Below are 15567 nucleotides of genomic sequence, written 5' to 3' on the forward strand. Positions count from 1 at the left end.
GTCATAGGACAGATAAACCACACCCTAATTAACCATTCTCCTTTTGTTGGATGATTGTGGTATGCTGCTGTGAACATTTCTGTGTATGTGTCTCAGTACAAAACTGACTATAGCAGATATTAAATAGAGTAGATACTTAGACATGTAATTACAGAGTCAGGACATGTGTATATCTTCAACTTGATTAGATAATGTAAAATTGTTTCCCAGAGTAGTTTCTGCCAGTTTGCACTCTCACCAACAGAATATGCATTCCTTGCTACACATTCTTGCCAACCGTTATTATCTGACTTTACATTTTTGCCAAGGCGGAGGATGTGACATGGTATATTGTGGCTTTAATTTGCATGTTCCTGATTACTAATGAGGTTAAACAAATATTTGTTTATGGGCCATTTTGGGTTTTTAAATGTTAACTTTTTCTTCTTATTCTTTAGTGTGGAGATGTACTTTCCTCAGAATGACTCTTGGATTGGCTTGGCACCCCTAAACATTCCTCGCTATGAATTTGGAATATGCGTTTTAGACCAAAAAGTGTATGTTATAGGTGGTATTGAAACTAATGTACGTCCTGGTGTCACTATCAGAAAACATGAAAATTCAGTGGAATGCTGGAATCCTGATACAAATACCTGGACTTCTCTAGAGAGAATGAATGAGAGCCGAAGTACCCTTGGAGTAGTAGTACTTGCAGGAGAACTCTATGCTTTGGGTGGTTATGATGGACAATCTTATTTACAATCTGTAGAGAAGTATATTCCCAAAATAAGAAAATGGCAACCTGTGGCACCAATGACTACAACAAGAAGTTGTTTTGCTGCAGCTGTATTGGATGGAATGATATATGCCATTGGTGGATATGGTCCTGCTCACATGAATAGGTATTTAAATTAATAATCAAATTATATTATGTTTCTAGACTTTTTAAAGTATCATAAGCAATGATTTATGAGTTTTAAACTATTTTGTGTGTATAAAAACTTTTATTTTTAAAGTTTTTAAGTAATATCAATAAGGTTTTAGGAAATTTAATCTGTTCTATGAGTATAATGATAATTGTTTTACATGGGAATTTAGTACAAACCTAAGAATCAAATCCCTCATATTAAATTTTCCATTTATTCAGTATAAATGGATGAGATTTTAAAACTCAGGAACCTGAAAATAAGATGAAGTTAGACAACTTGAGATTTTGTATGAGTGTATATGTACATACAGTATATATATGGTCTTTTATTGCATTGCTTAATAGAATAAAAAAGTGGGAATTTAATTCCTATATGTCTACACAATATTATAATGCATCATAATAAATATTTAATATTTAAATATTACTTTAATATTTAATATTATTTTAATATTTAAATATTACTTTCTAGCTTCTCTCTCTCTTTTTTTTTTTTTTTTTTTTTTTTTTTTGAGACAGAGTCTCGCTTGTTGCCCAGGCTAGAGTGAGTGCCGTGGCGTCAGCCTAGCTCACAGCAACCTCAAACTCCTGGGCTCAAGCAATCCTGCTGCCTCAGCCTCCCGAGTAGCTGGGACTACAGGCATGCGCCACCAGGCCTGGCTAATTTTATATATATATTAGTTGGCCAATTAATTTCTTTCTATTTATAGTAGAGACGGGGTCTCGCTCTTGCTCAGGCTGGTTTCAAACTCCTGACCTCGAGCAATCCGCCCGCCTCAGCCTCCCAGAGTGCTAGGATTACAGGCGTGAGCCACCGCGCCCGGCTTCTTTTTTTTTTTTTTTAGAGATGGGATCTCGCTATGTTGCCCAGGCTGGTCTCAAATTCCTGGCTTTAAGCGATCCTCCTGTCTTGGCCTCCCAAAATGCTGGGATTACAGGCATGAGCCACTGTGCCCAGCCTGGATTCTTACTCTATAATCATACATGTATATGAGTTGTACTGGATTCTATATTCTATACTAGATTCCTATATTCTGTAGTATGTGCTGAATAAAGGAGAAATATATATGAGAACATAAAAGTATAAGGTTACTGCTTATATGGAAAATTAGTCACAATTTTGAACTTTTAGTGAAAATTGATGTTCCAAAGATTTTATCTTTAATAGTAATCAGAGTGGTATGTGTTTTATTGATTGTGAGGATTTTAATGAAAGAGTGTACAGTTGGCCCTCCCTATCTGTGGGTTCCACATCTGCAGATTCTGCATCCACAGATGCAACCAAATGTGGATCGGTGTAAAATATTTGAACAAAAAAAATATACAATGATAAAAAATAATACAGTATAACACCTATTTACATAACATTTACATTGGTATTTGGTATTATAAGTAATCTAGAGATGATTTAAAGTATATGAGAGGATGTATGTGGGTTATATTCAAATACTGTACTAGTTTATATAAAGGACTTAAGCAGGTGAGAGGAAATGACTTATTCAGGACTACACAAATCCAAAATAGTGGAGCTAGGGTTCATTTGGCTCTAAGTATGTAGCATTAGTGCTTGAACCCAGGTCTTCTGACTCCAAGTTCTTTCCTTTTAATATACTTTGCTGGTTATACAATATAATGGAATGGCATATAGAGTTGCACCTTGTTCACAAGGTGAGCTTTGATCCCTACATCGTATCAGGAAAATCTAAACTTGGGACAAACTACTCTTGTTTTCTATCTATTTATTTGAACTTCTAAAACTATGGTGAGTTTTAGTTTTGCTTTGGCAGGAAGAATGACATAAAGGATCTGTAAATTAATTCTTTCTTTTGTGAATATTTGCAGTGTGGAGCGTTATGATCCAAGTAAAGACTCCTGGGAGATGGTTGCATCCATGGCAGATAAAAGGATTCACTTTGGTGTGGGTGTCATGCTAGGCTTTATTTTTGTGGTGGGTGGACATAATGGTGTCTCACACTTGTCAAGCATTGAAAGATATGACCCTCATCAAAATCAGTGGACTGTCTGTAGGCCAATGAAAGAACCCAGAACAGGTAATAATAATTTATTAATTTTTAAACATAGAGGGTGGTGTTTTCTACAGTGATATTTTTGGGATAATAGTTCTTTGGAATATAATAGTAAGGATTACTTGTCCAGAAGAAAACTTTTTTGTGGTAAACTTGAAAAACAACTAGCTAGACAAAACTATAAAGATTTCTTTACTATAATTTTAATATATCAGCGTGCATATTGTCGTTTCTCAGAGTTGGAGAACACAATTTGGAGAATGCTGATAATAGAGTGTATCTTTATTGAAGCTCTTTTTGTCCATATACCACATGTTATTTTTAAATATTTTACACACAAACTCATGATCCTTGGATTATTACGTTTTGTTTCTCATTATATATCAGCAATCTATATGTTCACTTTCAAATGTTGTTTCCTCTCTAAGGGGTGTAGTTGATGAAAAAGTGTTGGATTTCAGGGTTCCTACAGAAAAAACAAGTATACCATTGTGGTTTAGAAGAAATTGTTATCTTTGAACTCAAACTCAAGTCACATCATTTTAAAGGGAAAGTTTTAAGCTACTGATGGAAATGCTTTAGGAATATTCCTTATACAAGCTGAATATCCCTTATCTAAAATTCTTGGGACCAGAAGTGTTTTGGATATTTTTGGTTTTGGAATATTTGCGTTATACTTACTAGATTGAGCATCCCAAATCTGAAATCTAAAATGTTTCATCTAGAACTTCCTTTGAACATCATGTGGTGCCCCAAAAGTCTTGGATTTTGGAGCATTTTGGGATTACGGATTTTTGGATTTGGGTTGCTCAGCCTATTTTTATGATTAAAGAAATTCTTGAAACATAAACATAAAAGGGAAACTGAAAGGAAAAACTGGAATTAGCTGTATTTTGGTGCTTACTATAATTAGTTTCTTTGGTATCCTTGTGAAGGAAAGCCATAAAAACAATGAGAACTTATAAAATTTGGGTAGACTGTTTTTAAAACTATTATGTGTTAATATCTAAGTAGAATTTTTAAAAGCATAAATCATATTGTTTAATATATTCTACATATTTTAACGTATTTGAAAACCTGATAAAATGTATTATTTCTAGAAAAATATATGCAAATATAAATTAATAAGAAAGCATGTGGAAAGATACATACTCTATTTTTTTTATTTTAGTTTTTGTAGAGACTGAGCCTCACTATTTTGCCCCGGCTGGTCTTGAACTCCTGGACTCAAGCAATCCTCCCCCCTGAGCCTCCCAAAGTGCTGGGATTACAAGCGTGAGCTACCATGCCTGGCAAATATACTACATTCTTAATAGTACTTTCCTATAGTGGGGGGAGAGGAAGAATAGAATTGGAGAGGAGAGGTGAAAGAAGACTTCAACTGTTATATGAAAGGAACTTTTTTCTAGTAAGCACATATTGCTGCAGTAGGCCTCCCATTATCTGCAGGGGATATGTTCCAATATCCCCAGTGGATACCTGAAACTGTGGATAGTACCAAACCCTATGTCTGTTATGTTTTTTCATATACATACATACAAACCTATGATAATGTTTAGTTTCTAAAGTAGGCACATTAAGAGATTAACAACAATAACTAATAACGAAATAGAAAACTTATAATAATATATTGTAATAAAAGTCACATGAATGTGATATCTCTCTCAAAAGATATTGTTGTACGGTACTCACTTGTTTTTGGACTGTGGTTGATCTCAGGTAACTGAAACCATGAAAAGTGAAACCTCAGATGAGGGAGGACTACTTGTATGTTGCTTATGTAATTAATAATAGATTGTTTATTTTAAGAAAACATTAAGATACAAATTTGTGAATGTTTTAGTGAGAGAAAGTATACTTCATGGTTAACATGTTTCTTTCCTCTTTTAACCAACCTTTCCTAGGAGTTGGTGCTGCAGTAATCGATAACTACCTTTATGTAGTTGGTGGTCACTCAGGGTCTTCCTATCTGAATACAGTGCAGAAATATGACCCTATCTCAGATACGTGGCTGGATTCAGCTGGCATGATATACTGTCGCTGCAACTTTGGATTAACTGCACTTTGACAAGTGTGAACTCTTCAAAATAGTGTGATAGCAAAACTTGTGCTGCATGAAAGGATGCCCAATTTTCTGAAATCTACAAGCTGCATTGCATTCTTTTTAACTTGAAGTGGCATGAAGACTCAAAGTTTTGTTGGATACTTTGAATTGACAAGTAGTTTTGGTTGCTCTTGATTACACAGTAAATCAATAATCCAAAAAAAAAAAAAAGGAAAAACCTTGCCAATTGAATTGTGCACTTTTCCCTCTAAGGCTGGGATAGACTAGTTTTATTTTCTTAAGTGTTCATGTAGAGAAAACCTTGCTGCTTTTTATTTTTAATTTTAGCTCTCCTTCCTTGACATGTACTATGATTTATTAGGATGAGAGATGTTTTGGATGCTGGAGTGTATTGAATGACTGGACAGAGTGCTGATAAAACTTGTTGGATATAAATTCATATGTGTCACATTTTTTGTTTGTTTTAAAACAAACAAAGGGCTGCTTTTTCTTTCGGTACTTTTAAAGGTTATAAATAATGTGACATAGTGATTCATCTGAATACTCTTCCTGGTAAATGGTTTTAGGGCTGAGTATGTAACAAGTTTATAAGACAATTGCTTTTACTATCATGATATTTGGGGCCGTATTATAAGAAGTCATATATTTACTGTTTATACCTTTTACATATGGGCAGATTAATGCTAGATGAATTTATTTATCCATCTGTGATATAAAAAGCATGGATAGAAAGAGTTTATCCTATAAGTTGTTTAAGTTTTGCTTTAATTATACAGCAGGCTTCCCAGTGTTGATGTAAATATTTGAGAAATGTTTAGTACAATTCTTAGTACATATTGATTTTTTTCATCCCTATAGTAATTTTAGTTTTCAAGAATCTTTGCTTTTTTGAAGTGTTCAGATATTAAAATGGTGCTAACTGCAGGATCTATAACAAAGCTATAACCAATGTTCTTTTGGATGTTCACTATGAGATACGCATGACATGTTTTGATAGTCTTTTTGTCTTTACTGGCTTGATTCATTTGTGTTTATTTAAAATGTTAGGAATTGCACTAATGTTAACATCCAAAAATCATCAGAATGGTCTCTGTTATGCTTTTCATAATTCTTGAATAGTGATTTAAAGAAAGATACATTTTGATCTTTTTTGTGCTAGATATTACATATCCTTTTTAAAAGCAGAAATATATGCATTAAATATAAAGCACTAGACAAAGTTATGCATTACTTTGTACATTTCTTAGGTAACTGAATATTTTAAAGTTATGGAGGAAAACTGGAACTCAATGTTTACTTGAGCAGTGGTTCTAAATTTAGTCCTACTTTGATTAAAGAAATGATCTTTTAAGGCAGAATTGTTTGCTGTAACCAGTGACAACTTATTTAAAATAAGTGATTAACTTATTTTATTTTAGCATGTTTTAGTAAGTATCTGTCAGTTTTAAACACATTAACTTACATTTTATTATGATGTAGGTACTTGTATTTTTGGTACTGTAGTTATTTTGTTTTCTTTTCCTTGATTTTTTTTTAACCGTCCACTCTTTAAAAAGTCTCTGCAAACCAGTGTATATATATATTTTTAAAACATTCATACTTCATTCTTAAGTGCCATAATATTCTAGACTATTGTTAAGAAGCCATTTGTAATTATAAAACATAGGTTCATTTGTTAGCATATATGTTATTTCTTGAAAAATGTAGCCAGGCAATTTGCAGTTTTCCTTGTTCTTCCATAAACTGCCAGTTGTAGATTTGAATATATACTACAAAACTGTAAAATCATCTTTAATCATAAAAGTAGTATCGTGCTTTATGAATATTTGCACAGATTATAAAACCTTGCAAGTGATTTTTAGTCTCCTCTAATTTAAAACTCAACAGGAGCTATTAATAAAATCTACAGTCTGATTATTTTCTATGTTGCTTGTTTGAATAACATAATGATATATAGCAATAACTTTTTCATTGATCTGAATAAATCTACTGCATAGAAATAAGGTGCACTATTGTGGTTGGCCTAGACTTTACTTAAGGAAAAGCAATTTAAAATAGATTCAATTAAATACCTAGTTTTTAATCTCTAACTCAGTTTTCTTTGTTCATATAAATCGAATTATTAACTATATTCTATACTATTTTTAATTCCTTCCCCTCAGAAGATAAGGGAATTCAAAAGACTATAGAAAATTATTTTAATTGTAAACACAGCTATACTATACATTTTATTTTAACAATCTTTTTACTCATGTATTATCTCCTCTATCAAATTGGTATAAAAATATCAGTAAATTAGGTCAAAAGCATATTATCATTGTTTTTGGAAAATCTACATTTCATCTTAGTAAAGACTAAACATGAAACATATTGGGCAATAGCAGAAGCCATATATCAGTGAACTAATTATGAAAATATGTGATGGGAAGAGAAAAAACATTCAAAATTTAGAAATATATTTATTGTAGTATTGCTAAACCTATACTGTTCATAGCAACCACAGCTACTAAGCTGACCTGACAACTGATAAGTTTACAATAGAGCCTTCTGTTACAAATTTGTGAGGTATTCCATTATGAATACTTTCCTGACAGATTATGAATTTAAAGCCACATGTTTCTTATGTTAAAAAGAATCAAAATGTTTGGTTATAAATCCCCAAGATTAAAGGTGTTAGAAATAATTATATATATTCAGACAAGAAGGGAAAAGCATTTAAGATTGCCCAGAAATATTTTAGAAAAGAGCAGCATTGGGAAATAGAAATTAATTGGTTACAAGATAATTGCCTTCTATAATTATGTTACAAAGAGTTAATATGTTAGGAATCTGGCTATTTAATATTTGTTGGACGCTATAATAAAACTTAGTGATTTTTAATGTAATCCAAGGATATTTACAAATTCCATATATTATTACTAATACTGCTTTAAATATGAGTGAATATTAAATTCCAGGAAGTGGTATCAAATAATAGGAAAATGGCATTAGGTTTTGAAAGTTTATTTTGATAGTTGATACATATGGAGGGTCTACTACATGTATAAGACATTCTGTTAGAGGCTTTGGGAGCTAGAAAGATAAGATAATACTCTTTTCCCTCAGAGAGAGTAAAATATAGTGGAAGAGTCCCTGTACCATAGTCGATTAAAGGTAAAGTATGAATCTAATTCCTTATCTCCAACATCATAAAAAGTAATTAAAAACCTAGTTTTTGTATAAACAATTATGTAGTATCCAATTAGGTTTTATTGGCATGAAAAAGAAGTATAGAAAACCTAATGTTTATGGAACTCCAAATTTCTTGGAATTGGATAATGTATTTTCTAGTAAAAAAACTGTAGAATTTTCTTTAAAAAAATCTATTTCCTATAGCATCAAGGCTCTGGCTAACAATGAGGAAAATATCTGTACATATAATGCTGTTTATTTTTGGTTTTGATGTTGGATTCCTGGTATTGTCACCTAAGTGCTCATTTTCAGGAAAATCAGATTCTACAATAAACTTACTGCTTAAAGTTCAATAAACTTGTGATAACCTTTTAACCTCTGTAGTCTGAAAGTTAAGAAATTATAAGATGTCACATGTCAAGTTAACATCCAGTTCTACTTCTTAACCTTTTTTTCCCTTTGTAAACAGCACTTTAATTAGACATGATTCAATTAGATAGAAGTTACTCTGTGGCTGGATATGTGTTGGATTTTCACTTATAGTACATTGATTCAGTACTGATAAACATTTGAAAAGAATGAGGAATACAATATGTTTTAAATACAATAGGTTTACAAATTTTCTTACTGGTGTAAATATGGAGTAAAAAATCCAGTTTACATCTCTGCAGAGAGAAAAATTGTTATCTGTTTGTCTTTTATATTATACATATTTAACTAGAGATAATTTATTGTTAATTTTGTCCAGGTTATCATGTGTAAGTCCCATTTATTTCAAAATACTAAGCAAAAAGTTCCAAGTTTGCCTTACAATATAAGTGAAATTAAAGAACTGGATGATAATGCCTATATTTTTGCCTTATGAATTGTGCTGTATAATATACCAGCAATGGTTTTGATTTTAACAGGATTCTGAAATTTTGTAGATGTAGAGTACTAATATTTGTACTCTCTTGCAAAGAATGTGATCTAGTTGTGGACTACGTTAATGTTTAAATGTTTTGTATGTGTATTTTACCTCTAAATATGTACCTTTTTAGCATCAGGGTTTTATTTTATTTTTGTTTACATAGTAAAGTGGCACTTGTATTCTTTTTTTATTTTAAAAGTTCTTTGCGTATGTTATTGTGGTAATGCTCTGTAATGATTATGGTCAAATTTCATTTCATGTAAAATGTTTAAAATAAAATTGAAACATGACTTTGTGTATGTCATCTGATAATTGTTTCAAACTGAACTAAGATAACTTCGTCATGTGCAACTCATAGGGTGTTTTTTGGTAGATAGTGGCCTCAAAAGTTGAAGTAGATATCGGGTAGCCACTCCTTTACATCCTCATTACCAGGTTATAATAAAAACATGTTTTAGGCCAAATTCTGCCACACATTCAGACATTCACTAAAGAAACATTCATTAGCAAAAAAGTTACAAGAGTTCAGTCAGTAAGCCCAAGGCAGTCCCAGCTTTCTGCCCTTTTAGATTCTCAAACAGTCAGTAGAAAAAAGGTTTGCTTGAGGCAGACAAGGCAGTATTTCAGATGATTCTGTTACTTTAATAATCAGCATCAGGTAACCAGGAATCCTAAAGAATGGACTGTAAAGAAGTAATTGAGATTCAGTTGCCATCTTTAAGGAAGTTGTAAATTACAGGCCTGAATGGATTCAATCTTTAATTTTACTATTAAGAGCAACTTTCTGGTATCATGTTAGTCAATGGACTACTCCCCCTATAAATGCTCATGACATTTAATATGCTAATTAGCAAAACAGTGGACAACCATCAGATTATGGATTAACAGAAGTAATTGCAGTTGCCATAAGCATGGGTTTCCCCGTTAGAATGCCAGCTAACCATCCCCCAACTGCCTTCTTGATGAGGACAACTCTTGAGTTGAAATTGGAACTTAACAGATATATCCTGAAGTATTTAGAGTGTCTTATAGGTAATATAAAATATATAAATATGCATTTTGAGAGAGGTACATAGTAAAACAATAAGATTTCTTGGTTAAGTGGATGCTTTTTAAGTTTTGCCTTTTTTTAAGGCATGCACAGATAGCTTTCACGTTACCCAGAGTCATTGTAAAATCTATCAGCAGACAGTTATTGAGAGTTTGATTTGTGTAAGACATAATGGAAGGTGTAAAAAAGTAATATAGCCATATCCTACAATCCACTTGAAGAATGTAAAAAGGCACATCAGATTTTTTTTTTTAAAACCCGAGGAAGGAAAATAGAAGAAAGTGCTACTCTGGCAGAGGTCTAGCTGTGCCTCTTGAGTACATTCATAAAATTACTATATGGTTCTTTTCGTTTGGGGCCAGTAATGGGGGTGGAAGTATCAACTAATTTGGAACACGGTGTGATGTATGGATTGTAGGAGTCAACAATAGACTCCTAATGGAATACAAAAAGCCCTTTCAGTGCAGAGCTAGAACTCAAGGCTAGGAGTGAAATTGAGTGCTGTGACAAAGAGACAGTATATATTAGAATAGCTCAAGTGAGTTTTGATACACTTTCCAGGCTTTTTAAATTTTTTCTTTTTAATAGAAATGGAACCTCCATGTACCCATCACACAGCTTCAACTATTAACTACATTTTGCTAATTCTACTTTGTCTATTCACTTTTTTGTATTTGCTGGAATATTTTTAAGAAAATCCCAGACATCATGTAATATGACCAGTAAATAATTAAGGCTGCATTTCTAATTGAAAAGGACACTTTAAAAATTTATTCTGTAAGCCACCCTGATATAATCACACTTAAAAATTATTACTTTTATAATATTTAGTGCTCAGTCTATATTCAAACGTCCCTGATTGTCTCAAAAAAAATTTTGTTACCATTGGTTGCTTTGATTCAAGATCTAAAATAAAGGTTATACATTGCATTTGATTGTTGTCTCAAATCCCTATTAATCTCTACCAGTCACTGCCCCGCACCCCCAGCACCTCCCCCTCCCCAGTCATTTTTTACATGTCATGTATTTGTTGAAATGAAATGAGGTCATTTATCTCTCAGATTGCCTCACATTCTGGATTTGGCTAATTGCTTTCTTGTGATATTGATTAACTGCCTGCTACTGATTTATCCTTGCTTATAGCTATTAAGTAGGCAGGAGGAAATACCTTCTTGTTTATTTTAAGAGAGAAAAGGGGCTTTTACTGAAATTCTTGATTTTACTATATTTTTTCTTAGTCTGAAATTGTGGTCTATCAACATTAACATAATTATTTGCTTTATCTTATAATAGTTTCAAATAATATGATATAGCTACAAATATAAGTAAAAATACTTATATACAAATATAAGTAAAAATATAGTTTCAAAATAACAATACTGATATAGCTATAAATAATAAGACCAATAAACGCAATTAAGATTGCTTCGGAAGGGGGTGGGGGGCATGGGCAATATACGTAAACTTAACATTTGTACCCCCATAATATGCTGAAATAAAAGAAAAAGATTGCTTTGTGATTCTTTTGTCCTTAGATAATATTTTACAAGGATATACAATAAGAACACTGGCTTTAGAGTCAAAGTAATATTTTTCTTTTGTTAATAACAATTTATGTATAGTTAGATTATTTTAATTCAGGTTTTAATTTTTAGGGATATATGCTTTAATTTAAAATTTTAATTATATAAAATATTTACTCGACTGTAGTATGGAAACTATATAACAAGGTGCATTTACAGAAATTTTGTCTACATTTCCATCTTTTCCACCATGTTCAGTTTATTTATAGATAATCTTTTTTATTAGATGTTGATTCCATTGTTTCACCTTAAAAATAGAAATATACCTCTTTCCCGATTTCCTTACAAAAAAGATAGCATACTATAAAAACACTGTTTTTTGACTTTTTTTTGTTTAGTATATTCTGGAGATTTTCACATAGCAATATATTTAGATCATTATTATCTTTTTTTATAGTTGCACAGCAATTTACTGTGTGGATATACTGTAGGCTTTTAACTAGTCTGCTCATGGGCATTTGGGTTGTTTCTAGACTTTTGCCTTTACGAATAATGCAATGAATAGGCATGTGCATTTGTCATTTTGTATTTTGGGGATAGATTTTTAGAAGTGGAATTACAGGGCCAGGGTAGATGATATATAACCTTGCTAGATCTTGCTCAGTTCTCCCAAGAGGTTTTACCATTTTGCATACTCATCAGCAATAGACAGGAGTGCCTTAAAGGCTGTTTTGGTTAGTCTAGCCACTCAGGGGCTTATTAAAAGGTGACACTTGGCCTCAGGTTATGTTTGGCTGAAATTATGTACAACACTATAATCAAAGAAATGAAAAGTTCCTTATGTTCTAATGTATATTAAAAACTGATTTAAATATCTTATTGAGTAAGGTGGGATGTAAATAAGGAGAGACCAAACACTTTTGTCTTGGTGATCAGGAAGTAAGTCTTGGAAAATATATTCTTGTGTGTGCCCTGAAGAGAGTTAGTTTAAATAGGCAGGGGTCTCAGAATTTAATAAAGTAGGTGGTTCCCACTTAAAAGAAGAATACATCTCAAAAAGTTCTTTTTTTTTTTTTTTATCTGAGACAGATCCTCATTCTGTTGCCCTGGCTAGAGTGCCATGGTGTCAGCCTAGCTCACAGCAACCTCAAACTCCTGGGCTCAAGCAACCCTTCTGCCTCAGCCTCCCAAGTAGCTGGGACTACAGGCATGCGCCACCATGCCCGGCTAATTTTTTCTATGTATTTTTAGTTGTCCAATTAATTTCTTTCTATTTATAGTAGAGACGGGGTCTTGCTCTTGCTCAGGCTGGTTTTGAACTCCTGACCTTGAGCAATCCACCTGCCTTGGCCTCCCAGAGTGCTAGGATTACAGGCATGAGCCACCGCACTAGGCCTCAAAAAATTTTAGAGCCAGATTTTGAGAGACTTTGAAATTCTCCCCGCACCCGCCTCACCCCGTGTGTGTGTGTTTGTGTGTGTGTGTGTGTGTGTGTTTGTGTGTGTGTGTGTGTGTTTGGTGGTATCTTAGTCCATTTGGGCTGATATAACAAATTACCATAAACTAGGTAGCTTATAAGCAATAGAAATTTATTTCTCACAGTTGTGGAGGCTAGAAAGTCCAAGATCAAGGCAGATTGAGTATCTTGGTTAAGACCTTTTTTTCTGGCTCATAGGTAGAGCCTTCTTGGTGTCTTCACGTGGTGGAAGGTGTGTGAGATCTGTCTTCTGGGTTTCTTTTCTAAGAGCACTAATCTCATCCACAAGAGCGCCTCTCTCATCACCTAATCACCTTGTAAAGGCCTCACCTCCTAATACCAACACCTTAGGGGTAAGGATTTCAACATGTATTTTGGGGAGACATAAACACTCAGATCGTAGCAGAGGGATAAACGATTTGGGACAGTATCTGGTGGATAAATCATTTGGAACAGGAACAAGATGGGATGTTTCACTATCATTTGATATCTAGAAAACTTTAAGGCATTCACTTTCCTCTCACATTTTTGCTTTTGCTTAATATATTTTTGCATTTCGAACTAATTCATGTATTTAACATTTTTTTTACTGTTTTAACTCTGTTATTTGTTCTTTGCGGTTAATTGTCACAGTAATGTCAGCAATAATTTTCAGCCAACAGACTTCAAATATCTGCACAGAATGTAGGCCATTTTCTGCAGCAGCACTGCTCACCTACTAGCTTACTGTAATTTCTTGATAAAATATTGAAAAAGGAGTCAATAATGGTACCTAACATTTTCATAGTTCTCATTACTGTGTGTCAGGCACTAAGTGCTATACATAATTCATTCAATCTTCACCACAATCTTATGAAATATGTTCTATTATTATCTGCATTTCACAGTGCGGAAACTGGGGAATTAGAGTTATGTAACAGGTCCAAAACCACACAGCCAGTGACTGAGCCTGGATGTGAGCCCAGGCAATCTGGTTTCAGATTCCAGGCCTTTAACTGCTATACTCTTGCCATACCCTCAACAGCACGAAAACTAGTAATCAAGAGCTGATAATAGAGATAATCCAGTGGTAAGGTGATCACATATCTTGATTTACTTAGAAAGGTTGCAATTCCAGTCTTATTTGTGGGTGAAAAGGGGCAATCCTGGATCAGGTCTTCTGGCAGTTTCATAAGCTGGCTATCAAAAGAAAAGATGAAGGAAGAGGAGAAATTTTCAGAAACCATGAGAGCTAGGAGGAAGTAGTTGAAGAAATCCCAGGAGTCAGCTTACAAATATTATTATTATTATTATTATTTTTTTTTTTGAGACAGAGTCTCACTTTCTTGCCTAGGCTAGAGTGAGTGCCGTGGCATCAGCCTAGCTCACAGCAACCTCAAACTCCTGGGCTCAAGCGATCCTCCTGCCTCAGCCTCCCGAGTAGCTGGGACTACAGGCACGAGCCACCATGCCCGGCTGATTTATATATGTATATATATTAGTTGGCCAATTAATTTCTTTCTATTTTTATGGTAGAGACGCGAGGTCTCGTTCAGGCTGGTTTTGAACTCCTGACCTTGAGCAATCCGCCCACCTCGGCCTCCCAGAGTGCTAGGATTACAGGCGTGAGCCACCGCGCCCGGCTACAAATATTATTTTAACTAGGGTGTTGTTAGCAGAGAACACAGCCAATCTTATCAAAGATGTCATGATTGTATGTTTTCCCTGAATTATGGGTGTATGTAGTGTCATAGAATAGAAGAAAAATTGGACTTACTTAGCCCAAATTATAAAGTAGATTAATACTTTTAAGGCCAAATTGTCCAGGTGTGTTTCTTTCTCTCCGGAGTCTTTACATTCCACACCGAGGAGCATCTGCCACCTAGTGTTCATAAAGAATACTGCAAAGTTGAGACTAAGTCCCATATGTTGAGTTTGCAGAGCTATGCATCATGCCTATTTCTCTCCTCTTGGAAAACTTGCTCAACCAGCTTTTTTCCACCCTTAAAGCAAATTATGTTCAGGGTATCTTAATCTTTCTTTGTTATACTTCTGTGTTAGGTAAACAGGAAATCGATTTGGTTGTATTTATTTTGAGACAATTTGTACTATCAGAGTCTTGCTCCCAAATTATGGCACCTGGAATATCATGATTGAGATGTAGGTAGAGAAGTGTAAAGGAAGGACATTCATCATAAAATAAAAGAATGAGTTCTTGAAGGTTTGAGAAGATCTTTCTCAAACCAGGTGGATTTCTTTCCACCCAGACACTGATGGGTGGAAAGCTCTAACTCCTTGGTTATTGGTTCTGGTTTCTCTTCAGTACTGAAAAGCCATGCTGGACTTTCCATAAAGGTTTTACTAGTGTGAACCAGTGGTTATCTCTGAATAGAGAAATTATGGATGATCTTTATTTTCTTCTTTACACTTTTTTTGTATTTACTGTATTTATATATT

The 15567-nt window shown here is 33.6% G+C and overlaps 1 protein-coding gene across 5 annotated transcripts in view; it reads left to right on the forward strand.

Annotated features, from left to right (window-relative positions):
- Positions 1-9763, forward strand: part of KLHL28 (kelch like family member 28) — a 28002-nt gene extending 18239 nt beyond the window's left edge. For 2 of the 5 annotated variants that reach the window (XM_012782790.3, XM_076004058.1), the window contains 3 exons: positions 438-881; positions 2750-2958; positions 4839-9763. In XM_012782790.3, the coding sequence (XP_012638244.1) occupies positions 438-881; positions 2750-2958; positions 4839-5002 (817 nt within the window). In that variant the 3' untranslated portion in view covers positions 5003-9763. Of the gene's footprint in view, positions 1-437; positions 882-2749; positions 2959-4105; positions 4227-4838 lie in introns of all 5 variants that reach the window. The other 3 variants (XM_076004059.1, XM_076004060.1, XM_012782787.3) reach the window with 3 other exon arrangements.
- Positions 9764-15567: the final 5804 nt, after the last annotated feature.

This window comes from Microcebus murinus, chromosome 6, assembly GCF_040939455.1.
Source record: "Microcebus murinus isolate Inina chromosome 6, M.murinus_Inina_mat1.0, whole genome shotgun sequence".
NCBI classification, from domain to species: domain Eukaryota; kingdom Metazoa; phylum Chordata; class Mammalia; order Primates; family Cheirogaleidae; genus Microcebus; species Microcebus murinus.